General features: G+C 32.8%; 1 protein-coding gene across 17 annotated transcripts in view; it reads right to left on the bottom strand.

Annotated features, from left to right (window-relative positions):
• GPHN (gephyrin) overlaps positions 1–26,151 on the bottom strand; it is a 618,401-nt gene that overhangs the window by 260,405 nt on the left and 331,845 nt on the right. For all 17 annotated transcript variants that reach the window (XM_027065952.2, XM_027065956.2, XM_053224579.1 and 14 more), the window contains one exon: positions 19,851–19,945. In XM_027065952.2, coding sequence (XP_026921753.1) covers positions 19,851–19,945 — 95 coding nt within the window. The remainder of the gene's footprint in view (positions 1–19,850; positions 19,946–26,151) is intronic.

Below are 26,151 nucleotides of genomic sequence, written 5' to 3'. Positions count from 1 at the left end.
TAAATCCCTGGCTGTTGTTTCTTCCTGCTCTTTCTTGAGGTGAATTCCTGCTGAGTTCTGTGGCTTGGTTGTGCAGATTGTTGTGTTAATCCTCACATCAGTTTTCTAGGTGTGCAAGATGGTTTAGTGTTGATCTGACTATATTTCATGGATGCAAGAAGCAAAAAAAATTCCATGGTGTTCTGCCATTTTGGCTCCTCCCACTAAAATAGGATATATTTCAATGAAAACTGGTCCTAGTCAAGATTCATACCAAAATTTTGATATTTCATGTTAAACTTGGATATATAAAGGCATGGATATATAAAGAATATTACAAAATAATTTTGTTTCCCTTAAAATTAAAAGTTTATTAAGTATTAAATACACAAAAATTTATAATGCATATATAAAATGTAGATAATAAGTTACCCATGTACCTAAAATCTAGGTTGAGATTATTTATATCTTCAAAGACCACTGTGTGTTTTATACTGATCTTGTCTCCTTTTTCCCAAGTAACTCTTTTCCTGACTCTTAAAACCATTTCTTTACTTTTTTTTAAAATGTTTATTTTTGAGACAGCGTGCATGTGCAAATGAGCAGGGGAGAGGTAGAGAGACAGAGAGAAAGAGAGAGGGACACAGAATTTGAAGCATCCTCCAGGTTCTGATCTGTCAGCACAGATCCTGATGCAGAGCTTGAACCCATGAACCATGAACGAGATCATGACCTGAGCTGAAGTCAGATGCTTAACTGACTAAGCCACCCAGGCACCCCCTTACTTATTTTTATAAAAACTTTATCGAGACAGAATCCACATTCTATACACCTTACCCATGTACAGTGTAAAATTTAAAAAATTTTAAAGTATTTCACAGAGTTGTGCAACCATCATCAGAATCAACTTTAAAACATTTTTATCAACTTACCCCCCAAAATCTCATACCCATTAGCAGTCCACATTTTCTCCCAATCTCCAGCCCTAAAGAACCCATAATCTACTTCCTGTCTCTGTATATTTGCATATCCTGAATGTTTCACATAAATGGAATCACACAACATGTGGCCGTTTGTGACTGGCTTCTTTTACTCAGCATGTTTTCAGGGTTCATCCATGTTGGAGCATATATCAGTCACTCATTTACTTAAAAAATACTTTTGCACAGATGTTTATCTAAATATATTGTTCTATTCAGTTTAGCATGTTTTTGAAATTTATATTAGTGGAATAATACTGTATATATTCTAATATAACTTGGTTTTCTCATTCAACATTGTGTTTGTGATGTTCTTCCATGCTGACATACATAGATAGCTTTAGTTCATTTTCACTGATGTACAGTATTCTATTATAATTATACCACAATTTATTTATCTATTCTTCTGCTTATGGGCATCTTTTATTCTATTTGTTGGTATTATGAAAAAAAGCAGCTATTAGAAAACGTTCCTTTACATTTTTCTTCGTACCTATGCGCGAGGCTTTCTTTAAAGGAATGTTCTTCAACTTGCAGGTCAACGCCAATTAATAGGGTAGTAAACTAACTTAAATAGTTATAAGTAGTATGCCAAAAAAAAAAATAGAACAGAAAATATCAGAATGACTTTCCTGTAGTTAGGATTATTGTTTCCTAAACGTTTTGTAACTTCTATATACATATATGTGCATGTATATGTATACATATATGTATATATGTATATATATCCACATAGAGACACACACACACATATGTATGTGGGTACTGGATTACAATGTGAAGTATATTTCTTTCTGTGGCTCATGGTCAAAAAGTGTAAGCTACCTTTCTAGGGTATATTGGTAGATGTGGTTTATGAATCATAGGAATAAGCAGATGTACATCATTACTATATGAAAACAAATCATTTTCCATAATATCTGTACCAATTTACACTTCTAACAGTAGTACTGCTGCCTATTATGACGAGCCTTGATGTTGACAGTTTTTTAAAAATGTTGTTTGAATGAATAGATGATAAATGAAAAAGCAACTATAGTAAAATGTTAATAGCAGAATTCAGGTAGAATCTATAAGGGTATTCACTGTAAAAGTCCTTCAATGTGATATAGAAAAAGGTTAGGGTAAAGTTGTCTCAACTTGTAAAGGTTTTTTTCAAAACAATACCATACTGGACTAGCCTTTCATTCTAGCCACCATTCAATTGATCTTTGTCCTATAAACAGTTTGGGTAATACCACTTCCCCTAAGAAGTATCCAACTGAGTTACCAGAAAGTAATTACATGTCTCATCTTGATCAGTTTGGACGAGGATATCCTGATTTTCCCCAAATTTTCTGTTCACCAGCTTTATCCTTGTTTCTCCACTTTTACAAATGTGCTAGAATGCTGTATAAGCACCTTACTGTTCATTTATATATGGCCTTTTAGTTTTGCTCTGTTATTTATGTCTCTTCATCGTTTGTGCAGGGTGTCCAAGACTTGTAAATTTCTAGAGGTCAGGTATGGACCTTTTGCATAGCATCAAATACAATGTTATCATTTATGCAATTAATAAATCCACTTTATGTAACAAGTTCAGAAAATTGAGCTAAAGTTATAATCTCCACATCATGAAATAAAATAAACCTTGCAAATGGCTGTATTAAAAAATACATTTTGGATTTATAGGATAGCAATTGATGTATAGTTATGATAGTCATGACAGGACTCTTTGTCTTATTGCTAACTTTAAAGAGAAGACTAACAGCATCTATTAACTATATTTGCTTGATCAGGTTAAGGAACTTTCCTTCTTATCCTAGCTTGCTGAGAGCTGTTATTCATAGATGGGTGTTGAATTTTATTGAATGCTTTTTATGAATCAAATAAGAAGACTATATGTTTTTTCCTCATTAATTTGTTAACGTGGTGTTTCATGTTAATCAGTTATCTAATGTTGAACCATCTTTTTATCTTGGAAATAAATCAATCTTGGTCTTGATGTATTGTTTTTTACATATTGCTGGATTTGGTGTTTAATATTTTATTTTTGAAGTGCTTTTCATCTATGTTCACCATGATATTACCCATATTTTTCATTTTTTTGACTATTCTTTTCTGGTTTTGGTTAAGATTATTGTAGTCTTACAACATGAATTAGGAAATGTTTACATTTCTATTATTCCAAAGAAAAGTTTATGTAAGATTGGAATTACCTGTTCCTTGAAAGTTGTATAGAATATGGCTGTAAAATGAGCCAAACTGTTTTTTAAAAATAGGATTATTTTTTGAACAACTTTAGATTTACTGAAAAGTTGAGAAGATAAAATATAGAGTTCACATATACCCTGTTCCCAGATTCCCCTATCTTTTAACATCTTACATTAGTATGGTACATTTTGTTAGACTTAATGACCAATATTGGTATAATACAATTAAAGTCCATACATTATTCATATTTCCTCTTGTCCTTTTTATGTTCTAGGATCCCATCCAGATTACCCTATTACAACATTTAGTTTTCAAGTCTTGTGATGTTCCTCTTGGCTGTGACAGCTTTCCAGATTTTCCTTGGCTTTAATGACCTTGACAGTTTTGAGAAGTATTGTTTAGGTATTTTGTAGGGTGCCCCATTACTCAAGTTTTCTGATATTTTTCTCCTAAGACTAGAGTTGTGGGATTTGGGGAGGAAGAGCATAGAAGTAAAGCGCTATTTTCATCACATCATATCAAAGGCACAAAATCATACCATGATACATGAATGCTACTGACTTTGATCACCTGAGGTATCTGTCAGATTTCTCCACAGTACTTTTTTCCTTTCCTTTCCATACTGTACTCTTAGGAAGGAAGTCATTTTGTACAGCCCACATGCCCCCTCTTTGAGGGTAAAACATAAATATGAATAACTTGGAAATCTACATGAAAGACTTCTCTCTTTTTCCTCAGTGTTAATTTATTCAATTATTCATTTAGATCAGTGTGGACTCATGGATATTTACACCTTGGGTTATAATAAAGTACAACTACATTTTGTTGCTTAAACTGTTTCATGAAACTTTGGCCATTGGGAGCTTTGTCAGTTGGCTCCTATATGCCTTTGACATACATCCAAAAATGTGGGTTTTTTTGTTTGCTTTTTTGAGCAATTCTTTACTTTTGAGCACTAAAAGGTGCTCTAGGCTTATCTTGTATATTTCTTGCCCAGTCCTGGAATCAGCCATTTGTCTGAGAAGAAGTTCCTTTTATTGGTAAACAGTATTAGAAATCAAGATCTGAGCATTAGGTATGCTTGTTTTTACTGAGGTATTGTTTCTTTTGGACCCTTTCTGCTGAGAGAGCAAAGGAATATGTATGTATGCTAACCATGTACGTACACATATCTACAAATATTTCTATATACATACCATTTGTATACCATTTATATTAAATAAACATGAATCCACACTGATGTCTCCAACTCTGAACACATGGATCATTCTAGCCTCCTCCCATTGTAAATATGTGATTTTCTACTGTATCAATGAGAAATGCAGTTCCCACCATTCACCATCCATTTACTTAATTGTTGAAACATATATAGTGAACATATATAGTGATATCAGCAAACATATATAGTAACATCAGAATTGTTAACTCAAGTGTGCAAGGGATAGAACTATCAACTAGAATAAAATGCTTATGTGCAATTCCTTTACCTTTAGCCTTACAAACACCACTTATATCCAAAGGTACAGTAGTATCCCTGCCCCCTCCCTTCTGCAATTTCACTTTCTATAGCTTCAGTTACCCATGATCAACAGCAGTCTGGAAGCAGATGGTCCTCTTTCTAACATATCATTGGAAGGTCAATAGAACACTATGTCACACTGCCTATGTAATTCACCTTACGGCATCACATTACATACGCATGTATCATCTCACATCACCACAAGAAGAAGGGTGAATAGAGTACAATAAAATACTTTGAGAGGAAGACCACATTTACATAACTTTTACTACAGTATGTTACTATTGTTCTATTTTATTATTAGTTATTGTTGTTAACCTCTTACTGTGCCTAATTAATAAAGTAAATTTTATCATAGTTAAGTATGTATAGGAAAAAACATAGTATACATATAGGGTCTAGCACTATCTGTGATTTCAGGCACCTATTGGGGATCATGGAATGTATCCCTGTGGATAAAGGGGGACTACTGTATTTAGGTCAGCATCTTTTCCCTCTAGCCCCTTCAGTGAGATTGTTTCCTATATTAAAAAAAAAATGTTTTTTTATTTTTGAGAGAGAGAGAGAGAGAAAGAGAGAGAGAGAAAGAGAGAGAGAGAATGAGTAGGGGAGGGGCAGAGAGAGAGGGAGACCCAGAATTTGAAGCAGGTTCCAGGCTCTGAGCTGTCAGCACGGAGCCCGACGCGGGGCCCGAACTCATGGACTGTGAGATCATGACCTGAGCGGAAGTTGGACGCTCAACCGACTGAGCCACCTAGGCGTCCCTGTTTCCTATATTTTTAATATATTTAGTTTCTCTTCTCAGAGTCTGCATTATTTTCTGGGATATGCCAACTGCCTAAATGCTGTTTTTAAAAAAATTCTGCATATATTAAGCATTCTTTGTAATATAAAGTTCTGTGAGTTTTGACAAATGCATAACATATGTTTCCATGTTTCACCCTATAGTATCATACAGAATAGTGTTATTGCCCTCAAAATTGGCTGTGATTCATCTATTCATCTATGTCCCTCTTTCCACAAATCCCTGGCAGTCACTGATCACTTCACTGTCTATACTGTTTTACTTTTTCCAAAATGTCACAAAATCGGAATCCTATGGTATGTATCATTTTCAAATTGGCTTTTTTTTTTAACTTAGCATATGCATTTCAGATTCCTCCACATCTTTTTTGTGGTTTGATAGCTCATTTTGTTTTATGATTGAATACTATTCCATTGTATGGATGCAACACAGTTTGCTTATACATTTACCTACTTAAGTACATCTTGGTTGATTACAGTTTTTAGCAATTATCTTATCAATGTACACATGCAGATTTTTCACAGGCATAAAGTTTTCAAATCATTTGGGTAAATAACTACGAGTTCTTTATTTTGGATGCAAGTTCTTTTTTAGATATTGTGATAGAAGAACTAGATGAAAAACCAATAATGATACAGAAAAACTGAAAGGCACGATCAATTATCAGGATCTAATTGACATAGAATAGTCACCTGACCAAACAATCTATATTCTTCTCCAGTGCTCATGGAACATTTACCATGAGAGGTCATAACCAAAACCATAAAAATAAACCTCAACAAGTTTAAAACAATTGAAATCATACAATGTGTTTTCTGATAACAGAATCAAATTAGAAATCAATAACAGAAAGATAATAGGAAAATTCCCATACACTTTGAACCTAAACCAAGTTTATAAATTTCTAGGTAACCAATGGAGCAAAGAAGTCTTAAAGGAATGAAAAAAAAAATACTGCAGTGATTAAAAATGAAGAGACAACATATCAGAATTTGTGGGATGCACCTAAAATGATGTTTCTAATACATTAAAAAAGAGGTAAGTCTCAAATCAATATAAGCTCCCACCTTAAGGACTGTATACAGCAAAATAAACCCAAAATAAGATAAACAATGAAATCATAAAGATAAGAGCAGAGGCCAATGAAATTTGAATATGGAAAAATAATAGAAAAAAACAATGACACAAAAAGCCCAATCTTTGAAATAATCAATAAAACTGAAATATCTTAAGCAAGACTGAGAAAGAAAAAGAAGACAAATTACCAATATACAAATGAAATAAAAATATTAGTACAGACAATGAAGACAAACACATAACAATAAGGAGATACTAGGAAAGTACTACATACATAAAAGTTAGATGAAATGGGAGAATTCCATGAAAAGTACAAAATGCCACATTCAATCAAAAATAAAATAATTTGAGTAGCTTTATAACTTTTAGGGAAATTGAATCTACAGTGAAAACACTCTAGAAAAATAAATCTCCAGGCCACATGGTTTCACTGGTAAATTTTACAAAGTGTTCAAAGAGAAATTAATATAAATTCTACATAAACAAACTCTTCCAGAGAAAAGAAGGAGGAACGCTTTATTTACTACTTTTTATGAAGCTAATATACTTTGATAAGTAAATGCAGATAGAGTAAAAAAAAACCTGTAGAATAGTATCTTTTATGAATATATAGGTAAAAATTCTTACCAAAATATTAGCAAACAGATTTCAGCAATATATAAAAAGAGTGGAAAAAAATGATATGACATAACCTAATGGAGATTATTCTAAGAATGCAAGACTGGTTCTATACGTAAAGAGGTCAATCAATATAATCTACCATACAGACAGAAAAAATAGATCACATAATTTATTAATTTATGTACAAAAGCGTATCAATATTCATTCATGGTAACAACTCTTCAGAAAAATTTGGAATAGAGACAAACTTTCTCAGACTTTAAAGCTTTTATAAAAAAGCCTACAAATCACATTATACTAATTGATGAAGGACTGAAAGCTTTTCCTGTAAGATCAGGAAAAAGTCAAGGATGTCCATTCTCATCATGGCTACTGAACACAGTGGTGGAAATTCTAGTCAGTACAACTGGCAAGAGAAAAGAAAGAATCAAGGCAGGCAGATCAGAAAGGAAGCAATAAAACTGCTCGTATTTACAGATGACATGATGAAAGACTCTTAAAACAAAACAAAAAATACCCTCTTACATCGCACTAGTATTTAATCAAGGCTGCAGTACATAAGATCAGTATACAAATTATATTTCTACAAAGAACAAACTGGTGGTTGCCAGAGGGTAGCAGAGTATGGGGATGAATGAAATGGGTGAAGGGGATTGGGAGGTACAAGTTTCAAGCTATTGCAATGAATAAGTCCCAGAGATGAAAGGTACAGTATAAGGAATACATAATTGTTGTATGGTAACAGATGGTAGCTACACTTGTGATGAGCATAGAATAATGTATAAAGTTGTTGAATCATTATATTGTATACTTGAAAGTGATGTAATATTGCATGTCAACTATACTTAAATTAAAAAAATTAAAACAAAATACTGTTTACAGATTTCTTGTGTCCAGTACTTCATGTTAGAAGCTTGAAAATTGTCACTCCATCCTACTAACAAGTAAAAGCCTGAACAGACTGAAAAATCAACTCTTTTTGAATCTGTAAGAGAGGGGAGACACAGGGCAAACTGCTGTCTCCATGACTGGAGAGGCCAACAAGCAAATACAGGAAGTTCTGGCTTACCACAGTAGAGAATTGCAAGGGAAACAACAGCAAGAAATAGTGCTGAGGTGGGAAAACCTGAGTTGTTATTAATGAATTGCTGGATGCTCAGTATGGACAAGTGGAAGTTAAAAATTCTAGGAGGACCTAGTCATAGGGGACCCTCCAAAATATTGTGAGATTTACCTCCAGGAGCATAACCAGGTTCCTATAGTAGATACGGAAGAAAAATCCTTGTGCTTCCAGCAAGGGGAGAAGAAAGGAACCATTTTGAAACACTGTTAGCACTCTGTTCTTCTTAACAAGGCGTGCCTTCAGAGGTAACTAGTTAACCAGAGCATAATCTGCTGGGATATTATCAGAGACTAACTGACCTGGAAGACACAATATACCCCACTCCTGCTCCCTCTAGCCATGCTGTCCCACCTAAGGTTGGGGGGTGGTGGTGAGAAAAAAACTACAAACACTTGTGAGGTACAAAGTCCAGAGGCAATGGTTCACTAAAGTACAGAGACCTGATGTAGGGATACAGAACACTTTCCCTCCTCCCAAATTTCATCACCATATTACTAAAGGCCTATTTAAAACAGTTCCTTTTATGTGAAAAATGGGGCAACCTCTTGTATTGTTGGTGGGAATGCAAATTGGTGCAGCCACTCTGGGAAACAATATGGAGGTTCCTCAAAAATTTAAAAATAGAACTACACTATGATCCAGGAATCACTACTACGTTATTTATGCAAAGAATACAAAAATACTAATTTAAAAGGATACATACCCCTGCAATGTTTATACCATCATTATCTACAAATTAGCCAAATTATAGACACAGCCCAAATGTCCAATGATTGATGAAAGGATAAAAAAGATGTGTTTACACACACACACACACACACACACACACACAAATATTACTCAGCCATTAAAAAGAATGCCATCTTGACCTTTGCAATGATATGGATGGAACTAGAGTATCATGCTAAGTGAAATGTCAGAGAAAAATACCATATGATTTCACTCATATGAGGAATGTAAGAAACAAAAGAGTCTGAGGGAGAAAAAGAGAAAGGCAAACCAAGAAACAGATTCTTAACTATAGAGAGCAAAATGATGGTTACCAGAGAGGAGGTGGGTAGGGGAATGGGTTAAGTGGGTGATGGAAATTAAGGAAGGCGCTTGTGATGAGCTCCAGGTATTGTATGTAAGTGTTGAATCACTAAATTGTACAACTGAAACAAGTATTTCACTGTATATTAACTGGAATTTAAATAAAACCTTAAAAAATAATCTAAAGAAACCAAACAAGTTCCTTTTACCTAGTACACAATGTCTGGCTACCAAGAAAAAATTACAAGGCATACTAAAAGGTAAAAACACAATTTTTAAGTGAAAGAGCAAACATCAGAACCAGGTATGGCAAGGATGTTGGAATTATCAGACCAGGAATTTAAAATAAGATTAATATGTGAAGGGCTATAATGGATAAACTAGATAGCATGCAAGAACAGATGGGCAATATAAGCAGAAAGACAGAATCCAATGAAAGAATGAAAAAGAAATGCATAAAAAAAAATTGAACGGTAATGATGAATGCCTTTGATGGGCTCATAGCTGAGAAAAGAATTTCTGAACTAGAGGATATATTAATAGAACTTTTGAAAACTGCAAAGTAAAAAGAACACAGACTGAAAACAAAACAAAATATCCAAGAACTGTGGGACAACTAAAGAAGGTATAACATGTGTGTAATGGGAATACTAGAAGAAGAAAAAAAGAAATACTTAAAACATGCTTGAGAATTTCCCCCAAATTAATGTCAGACACCAGAATAGTCAGAGAACTCCAAATAGGATAAATGCAAAAACAAAAAACAAAAAAAACCCTCAAACTATACCTACACATATAATTTCAAACTATAGAAAATCAAAGAGAAAGAATCCTAAAAGTCAGAGGAAAAACAAAACCTTTATGTAAAGAGAAACAAAGATAAGAATTAACCTGACTTTTGCTCAGAAACCATGCAAGCAAGATAAAAGTGGAGAGAAATATTTAAAGTGTTGAGAGAAAAGAACAACCAACTTAGAATTCTGTACACTGTGAAGTTATCCTTTTAGCAGTGCAGGAGAAATAAAGGCTTCTCAAATAAAAATTGAAGGTATTTGTTGACAGTAGATCTACCTTGCAAGATATGTTAAAAGAAGTTGTTTAGAGAAAAGGTAAATGATATAGGTCCTTACACAGAGCATAAAAGAAGGAATAATGAAAGTAAAATAAAAACTTATTTTTCTTATTCTTAATTGATCTAACATATAATAGTTTGTTCAAAATGATAAGATCAACAGTATATTCATTATATATGCTTATGTATATATTTTATGTGTATATGTATCCTTATGTATATAAGTGAAATGAATGACAGCAGTTATACAAAGGATGGGAGGAAGGAAGGAATTAGGATAATTTTGTTATTACAAGGTGTAATTATAAGGTATTCCATTTGAAAGTGGACTTGGTTAGTTGTAAAGTGTATATTGTAAACTCTAGGGCAACCACTAAAAAAAGTAAAACAAGAAGTATAATTGATATTCTAAGAAAGGAGAAAAAACAGAATCATATATAAGGCTCAATTAAAACAAACAAATGGCAGAAAAAGTGAAAGATAAAAATAGGAACAAAGAATGGCAACAAATAGAAAACAGTATTGAATATGGGAGACATTAATCCAACTATATTAATAATCACTTTGAATGTCGATGGTCTAAATGCAAAATTAAAAGACAGAGAGTGTCAGACTGGATTAAAAACACAACCCCACTATATGTTGTTTACAAGAGACCCCCTTTAAACATATAAATATAGATTAAAAGTAAATGGATATATATAGAAAAACCTATCATGCTAACATTTATAATAATAATAATAATAATAAAGCAGGAGTAACTATACTAGTTTGAGACAGAGCAGACTTCAAAGCCAGGACAGTTGCCAGTGCTAAAGAAGGACATTTACAATGATAAAGGGGTCAATTCTCCAAAAAAACATGTTTTTAACAAGCGGTCACCTAACAACAGAGCATCAAACTATGTGAGGCAAAGACTAAAAACTACAAAGAGAAGAAATTAAGCCCACTATCATAGTTGCAGACTTCAACACCCCTATTTCAGAAATGGACACATACAACAGGCAGAAAATCAGTAAAGACATACCTAAACTCAACAACTCCATCAAACACTGGGTATAATCGACATCTATAGACTACTTAATCCAACAATGACAGAATACACATTCTTCTCAAGCTCATGTGAGACATTCACCAAGGTAGACCACTTTCTGGGCCATGAAACACACCTTAAAAAATTTAAAAAGGATACAAATTCTACAGTGTCTACTCTCAGACCACAGTGGAATTAAACAGCACACTTTGAAATAATGCTTGAGTCAAAAAAAAAAAAAGAAAAAAAAAGAAAAGAAAAGAAAAGAAATAACACTTCAAGGGAGAAATATCCAAGAGAAATTTTGAAGTATTTTGAACTAAACAAAAATGAAAGGGAGTAAGGGAATTGGCAAAATAGCTGAAGAGAATTAAGAAATACAAATTTCTAGTTATAAAATAAGTCACAAAGATGAAAAGTAAAAAAAAAAAATAGGGAGAGAGAGAGAAATTTCAAACTGTGAAATGCAGAGAAAACAGGGTTTAGAAGGAAATTTATAGCCTTGAACACTAAAAATAAAGATCTTAAATCAATCATCTGAATTTACACCTTAAGAAAAATAGAAAAATAGAGGCGCCTGGGGCGCCTGGGTGGCTCAGTGGATAAAGCGTCTGACTTTGGCTCAGGTCATAACCTCATGGCTTGTGGATTCGAGACCCATGTTGGGGTTCATGTTGACAGCTCAGAGCCTGGAGCCTGCTTCAGATTCTGTTTCCCTCTCTCTCTGAACCTCCCCCACTCACACTCTGTCTCACTCTTCTTCAAAAATAGATGAACATTAAAAAAAATTAAGAAAAAGAAAATAGAATAAAAGCAAAATAATTCAGAGTAAGCAGAAGAGAAATAACAAAAATTAGAGCAGAAATCAGTGAAACTGAAAATTGGCAATCAACAGAGAAAATCTCCAAAACCAAAACCAGTTCTTTGAAATGATAAATAAAACCAATAAGCCTCTAGCCAGGCTAAGTAAGTAAAAAAAAAAAAAGAGAATACACAAATTATTAATATTAGAAATAAAAGAGAGGGTATCACTACAGTTTCTATGCACACTAAAAAGATAATAAAAGAATACTTACAACAACTCCACACTCATAAATTTGATAACCTGGATGAAATGAACCATTATATTAAAGATGCAATCTGCTAAAATTCACATAAGAAGAAACAGACAATCTAGATAGGCCTATTCTATTAAAGAAGTTGAATCACTAATTAATAATCTTCTAGGGGTGCCTGGGTGGCTCAGTCGGTTGAGTGTCCGACTTCGGCTCAGATCATGATCTCACAGTTTGTGAGTTCAAGCCCTGTGTTGGGCCCTGTGCTGACAGCTCGGAGCCTGGAGCCTTCTTTGGATTCTGTGTCTCCCTCTCTCTCTGCCCCCAACCCACTCGCGTTCTGTCTCCGTCTCTCTCAAAAATAAATGAACATTAAAAAAAAATCTTCTAAACAGGAGGCACCAGGTTAGGATATATTCAATAGTGCATTCTACCAAACCTTTAAGGAAGAAATTACCCCAATTCTCTACAATCTTTTAAAGAAGATAGAGACCGAGGGAATACTTCCAAACTCATTCTATGAGGCTAGCTAGTATTAGTCTAATACCAGCCAAACAAAGACATTAGAAGAAAAAACCTATACACAATATCTGCAAAAATCCTCAACAAAATATTAGCAAATTGAATCCAACAGTGTTAAAAAAAATATATACACCATGACCAAATAGGATTAATCCCAAGTATGCAAGGCAGGTTCACCATTTCAAAATCAATTAATATAATCCATCAATCACATCAACAGGCAAAAAATAGAAAAGTCACATGAGCATATCAATAGATGCAGAACAAACATTTGACAAAATCCTACACCCACTGTGATAAAAACCCAGTAAGCTGGAATAGAGGGGCATGAGGGAAACATCCTCAATTTGATAAAAAATATCCACAAAAACATACATCCAATACATTTCTCAATGGTGAAAATTCAAAGCTTGCTTAGTAAGATGAAGTATGATATCCTCTCTCACCACTCCTTTTCAACACTACCTGACATTTTTAGCTACTGCAATAGGACAAGAAAAGGAAATAAAGGTATTCAAATTGGGAAGGAAGAAACAAAACTACCTTTCTTTATATATGACATGGTCATCTAAGTAAAACATCTGAAAGAGTCAAGAAAAAAACTTCTGGAACTAAGAAGTATTATGGCAAGGTTACAGAATACAAAGTTAAAATACAAAAGTCAATCATTTTCCTATATATCAGCAATAAACAACTGAAACTGAAATGAAAAATATATCAGTTACATTAGCAGCCCCCCAAATGAAAAACTTATATACATCTAACAAAAGCTATCAGACTGAGTGAAATCAATGAAGAATTAAATAAAGTTCCTATTCCATGTTTATACATAAGAAAAGTAAATATCATCAGGATGTCAGTTCTTCCCAGTTTGATCTATAGATTCAATGGCAATCTAAATAAAAATCCCAGCAAGTTGTTTTATGGATATTTACAGACTGATTCTACATTCTCTATGGAGAGACAAAGGATCCCAAATAGTCAACACAATATTGAAGCAGAATAAAGTTAGCAGACTTACACATATGGACTCTGATTCCCTTCTATAAAGTTATAGCTAGTGTGGTACTGGTGAAGGAACAGCAAATAGATGAATGGAACAGAATAGAGAACCCAGAAATGTAGAAACACATAAATATAGTAAATTGATCTTTGATAAAGGAGCAAAAGCAATACAACAGAGCAAAGATAGTCTTTTCAATAAATAGACTGGACATGTACATGGAACAACTGGACATGTACATGTGAAAAAAATGAATCCACACATAGACTTTACATCTTTCTCAAAAATTAACTCAAAATGGATCATAGAACAAAATGGAAAATACAAAACTAGAGAACTACAGGATAACACAGGAGAAAACATAGATGAGTTGGGTATGATTACTTTTTAGATACAATGCTAGGGGTACAATCCGTAAAGGAAATAATTGGTAAACTGGACTTCATTAAAATTAAAAATTCTGCACTATGAAAAACAATGTCTAGAAAAGACAAGTCAGAGAATGGAAAAAATATTTGCAAAGGACACATCTGATAAAGAAATATTAATCAAAATGTACAAAGAAACCTTTAAACTCAACAATAATAAAACAAACAACCCCAAAAATGGGCCAAAGACCTTAACGGACAACTCATTACAGAAGATATACAGATGGTAAATATTCATATGAAAAAATGTTCAACATCATATGTCATCAGAGAAATGCAAATTAAAGCAATAATTAGATAACACTACACATCTATTAGAATGGCCAAAACTTGGGGAACCTGGCTGGCTCAGTTAGTGGAGCACGCCACTCTTGATCTCGGGGTTGTGGGTTTGAGTCCCACATTGTGTGCAGAGATTACCTAAAAAAAATCTTAAAAAAGAAAAAAAGAATGGCTGAAATTCTGAACTCTGACAACACCAAATACTGTTGAGGACACAGAACAACAGGAAATTGCATTCATTGCTGGTGGGAATGAAAAATGATGTAGCCACTTTGGAAGACATCACAGTTTCTCAGACAATCCAGCAATTCTGCTCTTTGATATTTACCCAAAGTAGTTGAAAATTTATTCACTATAAATTTATTCACCAAAATTTCACACAAAAATCTGCACATGGATGTTTACAGCAGCTTTGTTCATAACTGCCAAAACTTGGAAGCAACCAGATGACCTTCAGTAAGTGAATGGATAAATAAATGGTACATCCAGACAATGGAATATCACTCAGTGTTAAAAAGAAATGAGCTATTAAGTCATGAAAAGACACAAAGGAAGCTTAAATGCATATTATTTAGCAAAAGAAGCTAATCTAGAGAGGCTACATACTATATGATTCCAGCTAGATGACATACTGGAAAAGTCAAAACAATGGAGACAGGAAAAAGGTCAGTGGTTGCCAGGTACTGAAAAGGAAAGAGGGATGAATAGGCAGAGCACAAAGGATTTTTAGGACAGTGAAATTCTCTGTATGATACCATAAAGATGAATATATGTCAGTATACATTTGCCAAACACATAGGATGTACACTACCAAAAGGGAACCATAATGTAAATGTAACAAATCACTCATACATTGTTGGTGGGGATATAAAATGGTACAGTTATTGTGGATAATAATTTGGCAGTTTATCATAAAAGTAAACACATAACTGCTATATGACCCAGCAACTGTATTCTGGGTATTTATCTCAGAAAAACAGAAATTTCTGTTAATAAAACCTGTAAACAAAATTCAGAGTAACTTTGTTCATAAAGGCCAAACCTGGAAATGACCCAGATGTCCTTCAATAGAAAAATGGTAGAACAAACTATGATACATCAATTCCAGGGAATAATACTCAGCAATAAAAACCAATGGACTGTTGATTCATGTAACAATTGTTTGAGTCTCTAGGGAATTATGCTGAATGGAAAAAAACAATCAAAAAGGTTACATATTACATGATTCTACTTAGTTAAATTCTCAAGATGGCAAAATAGAGAAATGGAGGACAGATTAGTGGTTGTCAAAGATTTGGACAGAAAGGCTGGGTAGGAGATAGGTAGGTATGGCAAAAGAAAGACAACGGGAGAATCCTTGTGGTGATGGAATTGTTCTTTATCTTCACTGCATCAATGTTAATATGCTGATTTTAATTTTGTGCTAGTTTTACAAATTGTTCCCATTGGGGAAAACCTGATAAAGGTGCATGGCATTTCTAAGCAGTATTTCTTACAGTTGCATGCCAATCTACAATTAGCTTAAATAATTCCACCAAACATTTAAAGAAAAACAGACACCATTCCTCCTCAAACTCTTCCAAAAAACAGAAGAAAAGGGACTTCCTAACTAATTCTATGAGGCCAGCATTGCCTTAATATCAAAGCCCGACAAAGAACAAGATAAGAAAACTACAGGCCAGTGTCCCTTATGAACATTGATGTAAAGATCTTCAACAAATACTAGCAAAACAAATTCAGCAGTGTATTAAAAGGGTTATACACCATGACCAAGTGGAATTTATCCCTAGAATGCAAGGATGGTTCGGCATATGAAAAGCAATCAAGGTAATATACCACAGTTGTAAGATAAAGGAGAAAAACACATTTAAATGTTTGGTAGAATTCTCCAGTGAAGACATCTGATACAGCCATTTTATATGTAGACAGGTTCTTGATTACTGATTCAATCTCACTTGTTACAGATCTATTTGGATTTTCTATTTTTTTCTGATTCAATCTGCATAGGGTTTGTGTTTATAGGAATTTGTCCATTTCATCTAGGTTATCCAATTTACTGGCATACAATGGTTAATAGTACTCTCTTATAGTACTTATTTCTATAGAATTGGTAGTAATGTCCCCATTTTTGTTTCTGAGTTTAGTAATTTGAGTCTTGTCTCTTTTTTTTTAGCCAATATAAGCTAAAAATTTTCAATTTTGTCCATCTTTTCAAAGAGTCAGTATTTGGTTTAGTTGATTTCTATATTGTCATTACATTTTCTATTTTATTTATCTCTGTCTTAATCTTTATTATTTTCTTCCTTCTGCTAGCTTTGGGTTTAATTTGTTCTTTTTCTAGTTAAATTGTAATGTTATGTAGTTGTTTTTGAGATCTTCCTTTTTTTTTTTAATGTAAGCTTTTACAGCTATAGCTTTCCCTGTTAGCCTTGCTTTCTCTGAATCACTTAAGTTTTGGTAGGAAACATAGAGCCAGAAGACAGTGGAATAATGTTTTTTTTATAGTGCTGAAAGAAAATAACTGTTGATCCAGAATTCTACATCTAGTGAAAATATCCTTCAAGAATGAAGGTAGAATGACGATATTTCTAGATGAAATAACTACTATGAAGAAAAGCTACTGAAGGCGTTGTCATGCTCTCAACCAATAAAACACCACAGCAGTGATCAACACTTAAATAAGACTTATTATGAATCAGTTGTTGTTCTAAGCACTTTATATGGATTCAATCCAAAAAGGTTGTTACTATTAACATGTTCATATACACATGAGAAAATGAAAACAAAAAAGATGTTAAGTAGCTAGTAAGTAGTAGAGTCAGAACTGAACCCAAGCAGTGTGGCTTCAGAGATGATGCTCTTAACTATTACTTGATACTATCTTGTAACTAAGTTGTTATAAGTTACAAGTTGTATAACTTGAGTTTATTTAGTTAATCAAATAGATAAAAACCATTTTAAGCAGATTTAGAAATTTAGAAAATTATTTTTATTTAATGCTGTTTTCTAGAGATGAAAAAATAGGAAGGCAAGGCAACAACTTGTATTACTTTACCTTGAAAAAAATTATATAGAATGAGCATGAAACACTGATTTATCAACAATAATCATAATAATAAACATTCTTTGAGTACTTACTATGTGTCAGAAGTTGTTTTGGGGTCTGAGGATGTAAAAATGAATGTGATAAAGCTCCTGTTCTTAAGGATTTTATACAAATTAGGTAATACAGTCAAATAAGTATATAATTACAATATAGCATGTGCTATAACAGAAGCATGTACAAAGCCCAAAGTACATACAAGGTAACAATGATATAAGAAAGGAAACATCAATATAATCATGGCTGTTTTAAGACAGTAATATTTTTAAAAGGCCTTGCTCACAAAAAATGAACAGTTAGGAAAATATTCCACAATTTTTTATGCATGATACACACAGACTACTATCTCTGTTTTAAACTTGTAAATAAACTCTCCATTAAATAAGCAATGAACAGAAAGAAAAGCAAGTAGAATCTGTTACCATCCTGTGTAATTATTTTAATTTTCAAAGCCTTCAGCATAAAGACGATAGACTTATTCCAAAGTACTTAGAATCACCTCCTGCTGATTAAATTTCTACTCACTCAATAGTCCAGTGCTCAGGAATTATGTGGATTCAGAAGGTAGAAGAGGAATTAATCCAGAAAAATCTTTCAATAAGACGGAAAGTGATATTTCTATACTGGATAAAAAAAGCTATATTGAACTTAAAGAGTTACCTTAACAGTTGCAAAGAACAAGTTCTCCAAGTAAACTCTGGGATCCTTAAGGTGAGGATTATGCCTTATTTTTCTTTCTATCCTTAGTATCCCTAATGGTTAATACAGGGCTTGGCAAATAGAGCATTATTATTTCTGCTCAATTAGATTTTTATTATAAAAGAATCAACAAGAGATGAAGTTTAATTTTTTCTTGACCATATTCCTTGTATGCCAACAAAATGTTCTTTTATGTCCAAAGGCCACTGCTTAATTCCACAGAGAAAAGGGATCAAATGTGACCCTTGACCTCAGAAATGTAGATATGGTTAAAAAAAGAATAGCTTAAAAGAATCAATGCAAATTGCTTAAAGATCAGCATGGACTTTTAAATTTACAATTTCTACATGCTACTATAATTCTTTTTTGCTCTTACTGAAATTAAATGTTATAGTACATGTCACAGCAAAGAGAATATAGTAACTAATGACCCATTCACATTTCCCTGTAGCTGTGCTTCAAGTAACTGCCATTAATGGGATATAAACCCTGTCTAAGTAACAGAAAGGACATTATGATTCATATTCCATGTGTTACCGTTACATAGATATATTTAGTTTTGTATTCATATTGTACACAGGATGAAATAAATGGCTATACATGATGATTATGAATCCCTAAATTATAATGTTGTCATGTATTTTTAGATTGCTCAGAGATCAACTGTCTATTAATCAATGGTCATTAAGTCAACAGGTTCTCACTAAGTTGATACTTCTGTCTTTAACTTAAATGATGTATGCTGTCCTCATTAAAGAAGATTTTAATCTAAGTTACTAAAACAATAACAAATAACTAAAACATCAGAGAGAAAGGATGTCAACATCTATGTCAACAAAGGCACAGTTTTAAATATACTAACTTAAAACACTAATAATATTAATTTAGCTTTTTATGACCACACATAAATATGCCTATTTAAAAATTTCTAACATATGAGAATAACATACTGAAAAAAAATTCTGTTTACGGTTATTAAATTAGCATTTAATGACAATTAATGAATATTAATTGATGATTACAAATAATCACATACAAAAATAATTTTACATCTTAATAAACTGCACTCTTCTCTGGGTCAGGATTGACAACTTTTAGCATAATCTAATATTTTCTAAAAGTTTAAAGATAATATGTGAAAAAAAAAACTTGAAGGAAACTGGTTAAGATTTATCTAGACAGGATACTAAGACTCTTAACTCTGGAGGGAAAAAGGGAGCAAATTTAAGTGTTATTGGCTAAAGTTTCTCATATTAATCAGACTATTGTAGTGATTAGTGGTATGGAATTAATTTTCTTTGCAACATGTTGGTGACTTTCTTACCTAGAGAGCATGCCCAGAGGTGTAACATTAAGTGATCCCATCAGCATTGCCAGGGCCATCCCTGGCGCTTCCCGTTCTATTACTTCTTTTGTGGCCTGTAATTAAAGATTAAATAGCAAACTGAGTGAAATAAGCCAAAAAGAAGGAATGCAGAGTAGTAAAGTTAACTTAAAAATAATGATAGATCATGCTTTCTATAAACCATACTTTGTAGTTTCCCAAACATTGTATTTATTGAGACTCAGTTCTTTGGGACCTCTGAATAAAAGCTGACAACCAGGACATCCAGGGAACTTTTATATATTAGCAGACCTTTCTTATTTCTTATAATTCAGAGGTATTTGATGCAAGTCTCATCTAAAAACCTAAATTTCAAAATGAAATCTCAGATTGTTATAATAGCTCAATGATTTTCACAGTGCAAGAAATCTGGGTATTTTTCTTTGTCTATTACACATGAAATAATTAATCCCTAAAACCTGAGATCATTTTGTTTCTGTCCTAGCTCTATGATTTTATGATACAATTAAAAGGAACTCAGGAAGTACCAAGTTAACTTTCTCATGTTTTGGGTAGAAGAAAAACTAAATTTACCATCTTTCATATTTTCAATATAAATTATCTTAGTATTTTTAAAAACAATTAATGGAGTGATAGGTTTTAACTATACAATAGATGTTTTAAGATAGGGCATTTTTAAGACTGTGTAGTTAAACCTGAAGTGAATTAGACAGGAAAATTTCACTTTCTAAAGGTCAAAGTAGATACATATTTATCATATTGTGATGGTAAAGATATGTTTAACGCTCAAAGTTGGGAGTGAAATAAATGACTAAATGTATTCTTAATCCTGTTTCTACATATGAAGTAATTTAAAGTAATTGGGAGCAATACAGGAATAAAGTTTGCAAAATAAACTATTCCAGTACAGAAGAAGAAAGGCAAATGAAATAAAAGATAAATTATGGAGGAATATAGAGAAAGATTAATTTTTTAATATTTTATTAGAAGTAGAGGGACAGTACTAAATCAGATTGTAGCTCCGGCAAAATTTAGGTCAAGGACTTGGCAAAATAATTGAACTGTATCAGGTATCCCAGCATATGTCCACTGAATCCCAGCATAACGTGATATCTAACAATGGCAGAAATTTTAAAGGAAAATTAACACTACCATAATGTCTTTCAATAAAACCTGCCTTAAAAATAGAGGGCCAGCAGGCAGGAGAAAAGGAAATTCTTAAATTCCTAAGTTTGGGAGTTAATTACTTTTATTTAAATATATAGTTAAAATAATGCCAAGCTAGCATTATCCAGAATCTCTCCTTGGTTTTCCAAACTCAGCTTTCTAGTATGATTCTGAGGTCTCCTGAGAAGAAACACTATTTCCATGTGATAAACTGCTTTATTGATGTTTGTAACCTTTACTTAGAGACTGTAAATCTTAGAGTCTTAAAAATCAAGTATGTCATATTACTGAGAACAATCTTAAAAGAATTCTTTGGACAGGGCTAACATTTACTTCATCATCTGCTTGAAAAAGTCACATAAACAGTGTTCAACATTTAATGAATTTGGGATCCATATAAAGATGATGTACTCCAAAGTATAGTAGCATACATTATTTAAGGACAAAGGAAGAAAATATTAAAATAGCTGAGAAGTCTTTCACTTAAACAGATACCTCAAAAACATTTATCCATCCACGCAACAAATATTTATTAAGCATCTAATATGCCCTAGGTAGTATTCTAGAATTGATGTTACAGTAGTGAATAAAACAAACTTCTAAGAGTGTGTAAATTCACCATCACATACCACATGAAAAACCTGATTGACAAATTGTAAATGAGAACTATCTACAAGAGATGTAATTCACTAATTTTTATAGATTCTCTAAAATAAACCACTGGATTTGGCTGGACCACAGTGGTCTACCTACAATGCCTCTTCTCACTGTTCTAAGAATTGTTTTACTATATGCAACTGGATCCAATGAAATGGCTCAGTGAAACTCGGATTTATATTAGGAAGTATTTAAGGCCATCGTATACCACTTTGCGCTGTGATCCTCTTTAGAAGGAGCTATATGAGAAACTTTCTCTCAAGTGTCATACTTAGGAATGGGTACTCCCCTGGGCTACCAGTTTTTGTTTGTTTGTTTGTTTGTTTTTAATTATGATGCTTATGAATCAGTTACCCTTGAGAAGAGTCAAATCTGTGTATCCTTTTTAGTAGAGGACACAACCTAATTTCATCTTATTTTTCCTTTCCTTATTTTCCCACATTTATTCTATTAAAAGGTCTATTTTTGTTTCATGTATTTGGGCAAACCATCTTAAATATCTTTTCAGAGTATTAATAAATATATGGATGATGAATGGATGGATGAATAAACGTATTCTTTACACAGAGGTCTTCATCTTTTTCTAAATGTAATTTAGGGAGGACAATTAATGGTGAAGCCATCTAGATAATCTGGGCCTCCAGACACAAATTTTGCTTGTTTTAGAACATAAAAGAAAAACAGATACTTTGGTGATGCCACTAAAAGGCACTGGTGTCTACAGTGGTGAGTGCAGAAGTGTCACACTCTTTCTAGGACTAAACACAAACCAGCATTTTTGATTGGATATATACATTTTTTATCATTCTCTTGTTGAACAAAAATGAAACCAATGAAAAGAATGATAACAATATTAATTTCTGAATTCTTTGAAGGATGCATATATATATATATATATATATACACACACACACACATATATATGCATACATACACACAAGATATTTCTAAATAACACACAGAACAGTCCTTTTTTTACATCTATATCAAATATTATCTTTTCCATAAAACATTAGAGCCCTTCTATTTCCTTTGTATTTTCTCTTCCTCTAAAGCTGTTTAGTATAGCAGAAAGATCACCATCTGTGAAGTCAGTGACACAACAGTTACAGTTCATGCGAGTAAGAGCTGGATGTATTGCAGCACCTAGGACAGTGCTCAACATATAGTATGTGTACTCAATAAATATTTGTTGAATAAAAGAATGAATAAATGAACCAATATAGGTTTGAAACCCAGCTTTATCACATAGTTGCTCTGTGAATTAGAACAAAATATTTAACCTCTTGGAGCTTCAGTGTACTTATGAATAAAATGGAGATAATAATGAAACATACCTACATCTTAGGAGAACTAAATGATACAAGTCAATAACCTAGCATAGAATAGGCATTCAATACATGGTAATTCTCTTTGTGCCTCTTCTTTCTAATCCACCTTAGTTCCTTGCAGTTTTGATTGATTATACCAGTTAGAAAATCGGAAACATACAAAAATCCAGAAATGAAACCTAGAAACAGTGGTTGAGAAGCAAAGATGAGGGGAAAGAGAATGGAGAGCAAGAACCTAAATGTAAGAACACTGGCAAGTGGGAGGCAGGGAGCACAATACTGAAATACTGGATCTAAAAGGAACAAGCAGCCAAATGAAGTGGGAGTTGGAAGGTGGACAACAGGGCAAGAACCGGGTAAAAACATCTATAAACCATAAATGAAAAGGTACAAGAAGGTGGCAAAGAGCAATGGAATAAAACTTAATTTAGAGGAAATGAGAAAATTGTGTCTAAATTAGTAGATCATAGAAACAGAAGAATGGTTTTAATAAGTGTAGCTTTATCTGTGCCTGTTAATGAGTAGGTAACAAGCATTCATTATCAATAGGCTATTCATACTGAGTGGCAAAAAAGAATGCCATTAAAAGTTTGAAATTTTTAAATTAAATTGTTTCTAACTTTCTTATACATTATCTTTGTTTCCTTGAGCAGTAGGAGAAGTTTATATTCCTACCTCACATATAACCTTTTCTGAACTAGTGGAGTCCAAAATAATGAGGTTTAATTGGATTTAGCCACTCTCTTTAAATAAAACATTTCATATTTAACTTCTTAATACTTTCTAAACTATGAAAGTTGCTAAATACTTTCTAAACTATGAAACCACCTAGGGAAAACCACTTATTGTGATCTTTTTATCAAAGACACTTTTAAGACACATTAAAGTCAGAAAGTACTTCATAGACTGTTCAAGTTGCAAAAAAAGGGTGTTATAAACAATAATTTTATAGCTCCGAGAACTTGCCAATGAAATTCAGATCCATTTTAATTTCACAGGAAAAACAATATCAAAAAATGTTATTGCTAACGGGCCATGTGGTTTAAATATGTACAGGACACATATTAGCTAAAAGTAAATGTGCAGAAATTCCTTTTACTCATGGTGACTGTGAAAAACCACTTAGTATAGTGCTTTTCTTTATTTTTCTAGACATATTTTTATCAACAGAGCATAACCTATGTATTAATATCTATATGACTAATTTGACTATATAGATTTAACAAAATTTCCTAAGAATTACTGCAGTGCCCTCTGCTGATTAAATAGTCTTAAATAACAAAGAGTATCTTTAAAACCCTTTTTTTTTTTTCTTTAACGTTTATTTATTTATTTTGAGAGAGAGACAGCGCGAAGCCCTATGTGGAGCTTGGACCCACGAACCATGAGATCATGACCTGAGCCGAACGAAACCAAGTGTTGGCACCTCAAAATCTGCATTTCTCACTAGTTTCTGGTTATGCTTGTGATGCTGGTCAAAGGACCAACTTTGAAAAACACGTTACAGATGGAAGGAATGCGGTAGATTAATGATAATGTGTACCACCTGATCTAATTTTCATGCTCACCTTGTATTCAACTTTGTAAAGTAGACTGAAATAAATATGAGGAGCCTTCATCAGAGCAAAATATAGACCTACTGAGAAGATAAATTAGGTAATAAATAGGCAGTTTAATGACAGCCAATTAAATTTACCCTACTTTATCAATTAAAGGGTAAACACATTAATTTTATTTTACACTTTAAAAAAGGGTTATAATACACTAACAATTCAGAGTCTGCCTCTGTAAGTATCGTATGGCACACAGAAGCTATCTTTTAATATATTTTTTTTCCTTAAGACTACACATGATGGATAAAACTTGTACACGACTAACTCCTAGATATTCAAGAAGGAGCACCAGCTACAAATCTACTCCTTTCTCCTTTCATTTAAGAGAGCATAATGGAAGCAAGAGGGACATTATTCTAAAGGCAGCCTTGAATTTATTCTAATTGATTAAAATATTCACTTGCATAGTTTAATTTTTTATTAGTTGCCTATACCTTTCAACCAATCATAACAAATCAGTGTATCATAACATGTGACTAAGTGGTTAAAAGCTACTGTTACAAAGGAGAAACTGCAACCAGGGAATGAAGGTACTTATCTGAGTTTTATTTGGAAGAAACGATCTTATTTATATACTTCTTTAACTCAAGAGTTTTTAGACTTCTTAAATATTTACATTTTCTTCCACTCCTAGAAGAGTGGAGATACTCTCATTTTGTTTTCAGTTAAAGTTGTACAATGTTTAAGTAAGATCTGAGCATGATGAAAGATCAAAGGAGACAAAAAGCACACAAGAGTACAAATTTAAGTACCACAGTAATGTCATCTTCCATCCCAATGAAGTGAGTATAAGATGCCAACAGCCCCACAGTTCAACTCAGTTCTCATTAAGTGTCACCAAGTTAACATATCACCAAGGTTTAAAGATAAGTATTTCTTATAACATGGCTCCCTAAAGCAAGCTAACCAGTTTATCTAGCTCAACAAAAGGATTTATTTTAACATTAGAGTAAAAATCAGTTTCTGGGCTACTGAGACTGTCTTCATCATGGGTAATTAAAAAATTTCCAAGTATTATTTTATGAAAAATCTCACCTTGTCTGCTAACATTTAGATCCCAACCAAGTTGTTAACCAATTTGAGAGTATATAGCAAATACTTCTTAACTTTACTTTTCTCTTTCCACAGTGAGTTATTTTTTCACATTAATTTCCTCCTTTATCTAAACATTAACTTGATAATCAAATTATCAAACAAAAATCAGGGAACTCAGATGATAAAATTATTTTTAAAGAGATTTTCATGAGAATACTTATCTTTATATTCCACTTATATAAATAGCACTACTTCACATCTCATTGCAGGAAAAGGTGAAAGACTAGTGATACTTCTATGGATTATTAGTATTTTTATATCTGTAATATACATTTATTCACTTTTGGCATTATGTAAAAGACAATAAATGTTTTTAAATTAAAAAAAATTTTTTTTAATGTTTATTTTTGAGAGAGAGAGAAAGAGAGAATGAGTAGGGGAGGGTTAGAGAGAGAGGGAGACACAATCTGAAGCAGG

The sequence above is a fragment of the Acinonyx jubatus genome, chromosome B3 (assembly GCF_027475565.1).
Source record: "Acinonyx jubatus isolate Ajub_Pintada_27869175 chromosome B3, VMU_Ajub_asm_v1.0, whole genome shotgun sequence".
In the NCBI taxonomy this organism is placed as follows: domain Eukaryota; kingdom Metazoa; phylum Chordata; class Mammalia; order Carnivora; family Felidae; genus Acinonyx; species Acinonyx jubatus.
Note: the sequence above shows the minus strand (reverse complement) of the source record. Positions and strands in the feature narration are given on the sequence as shown.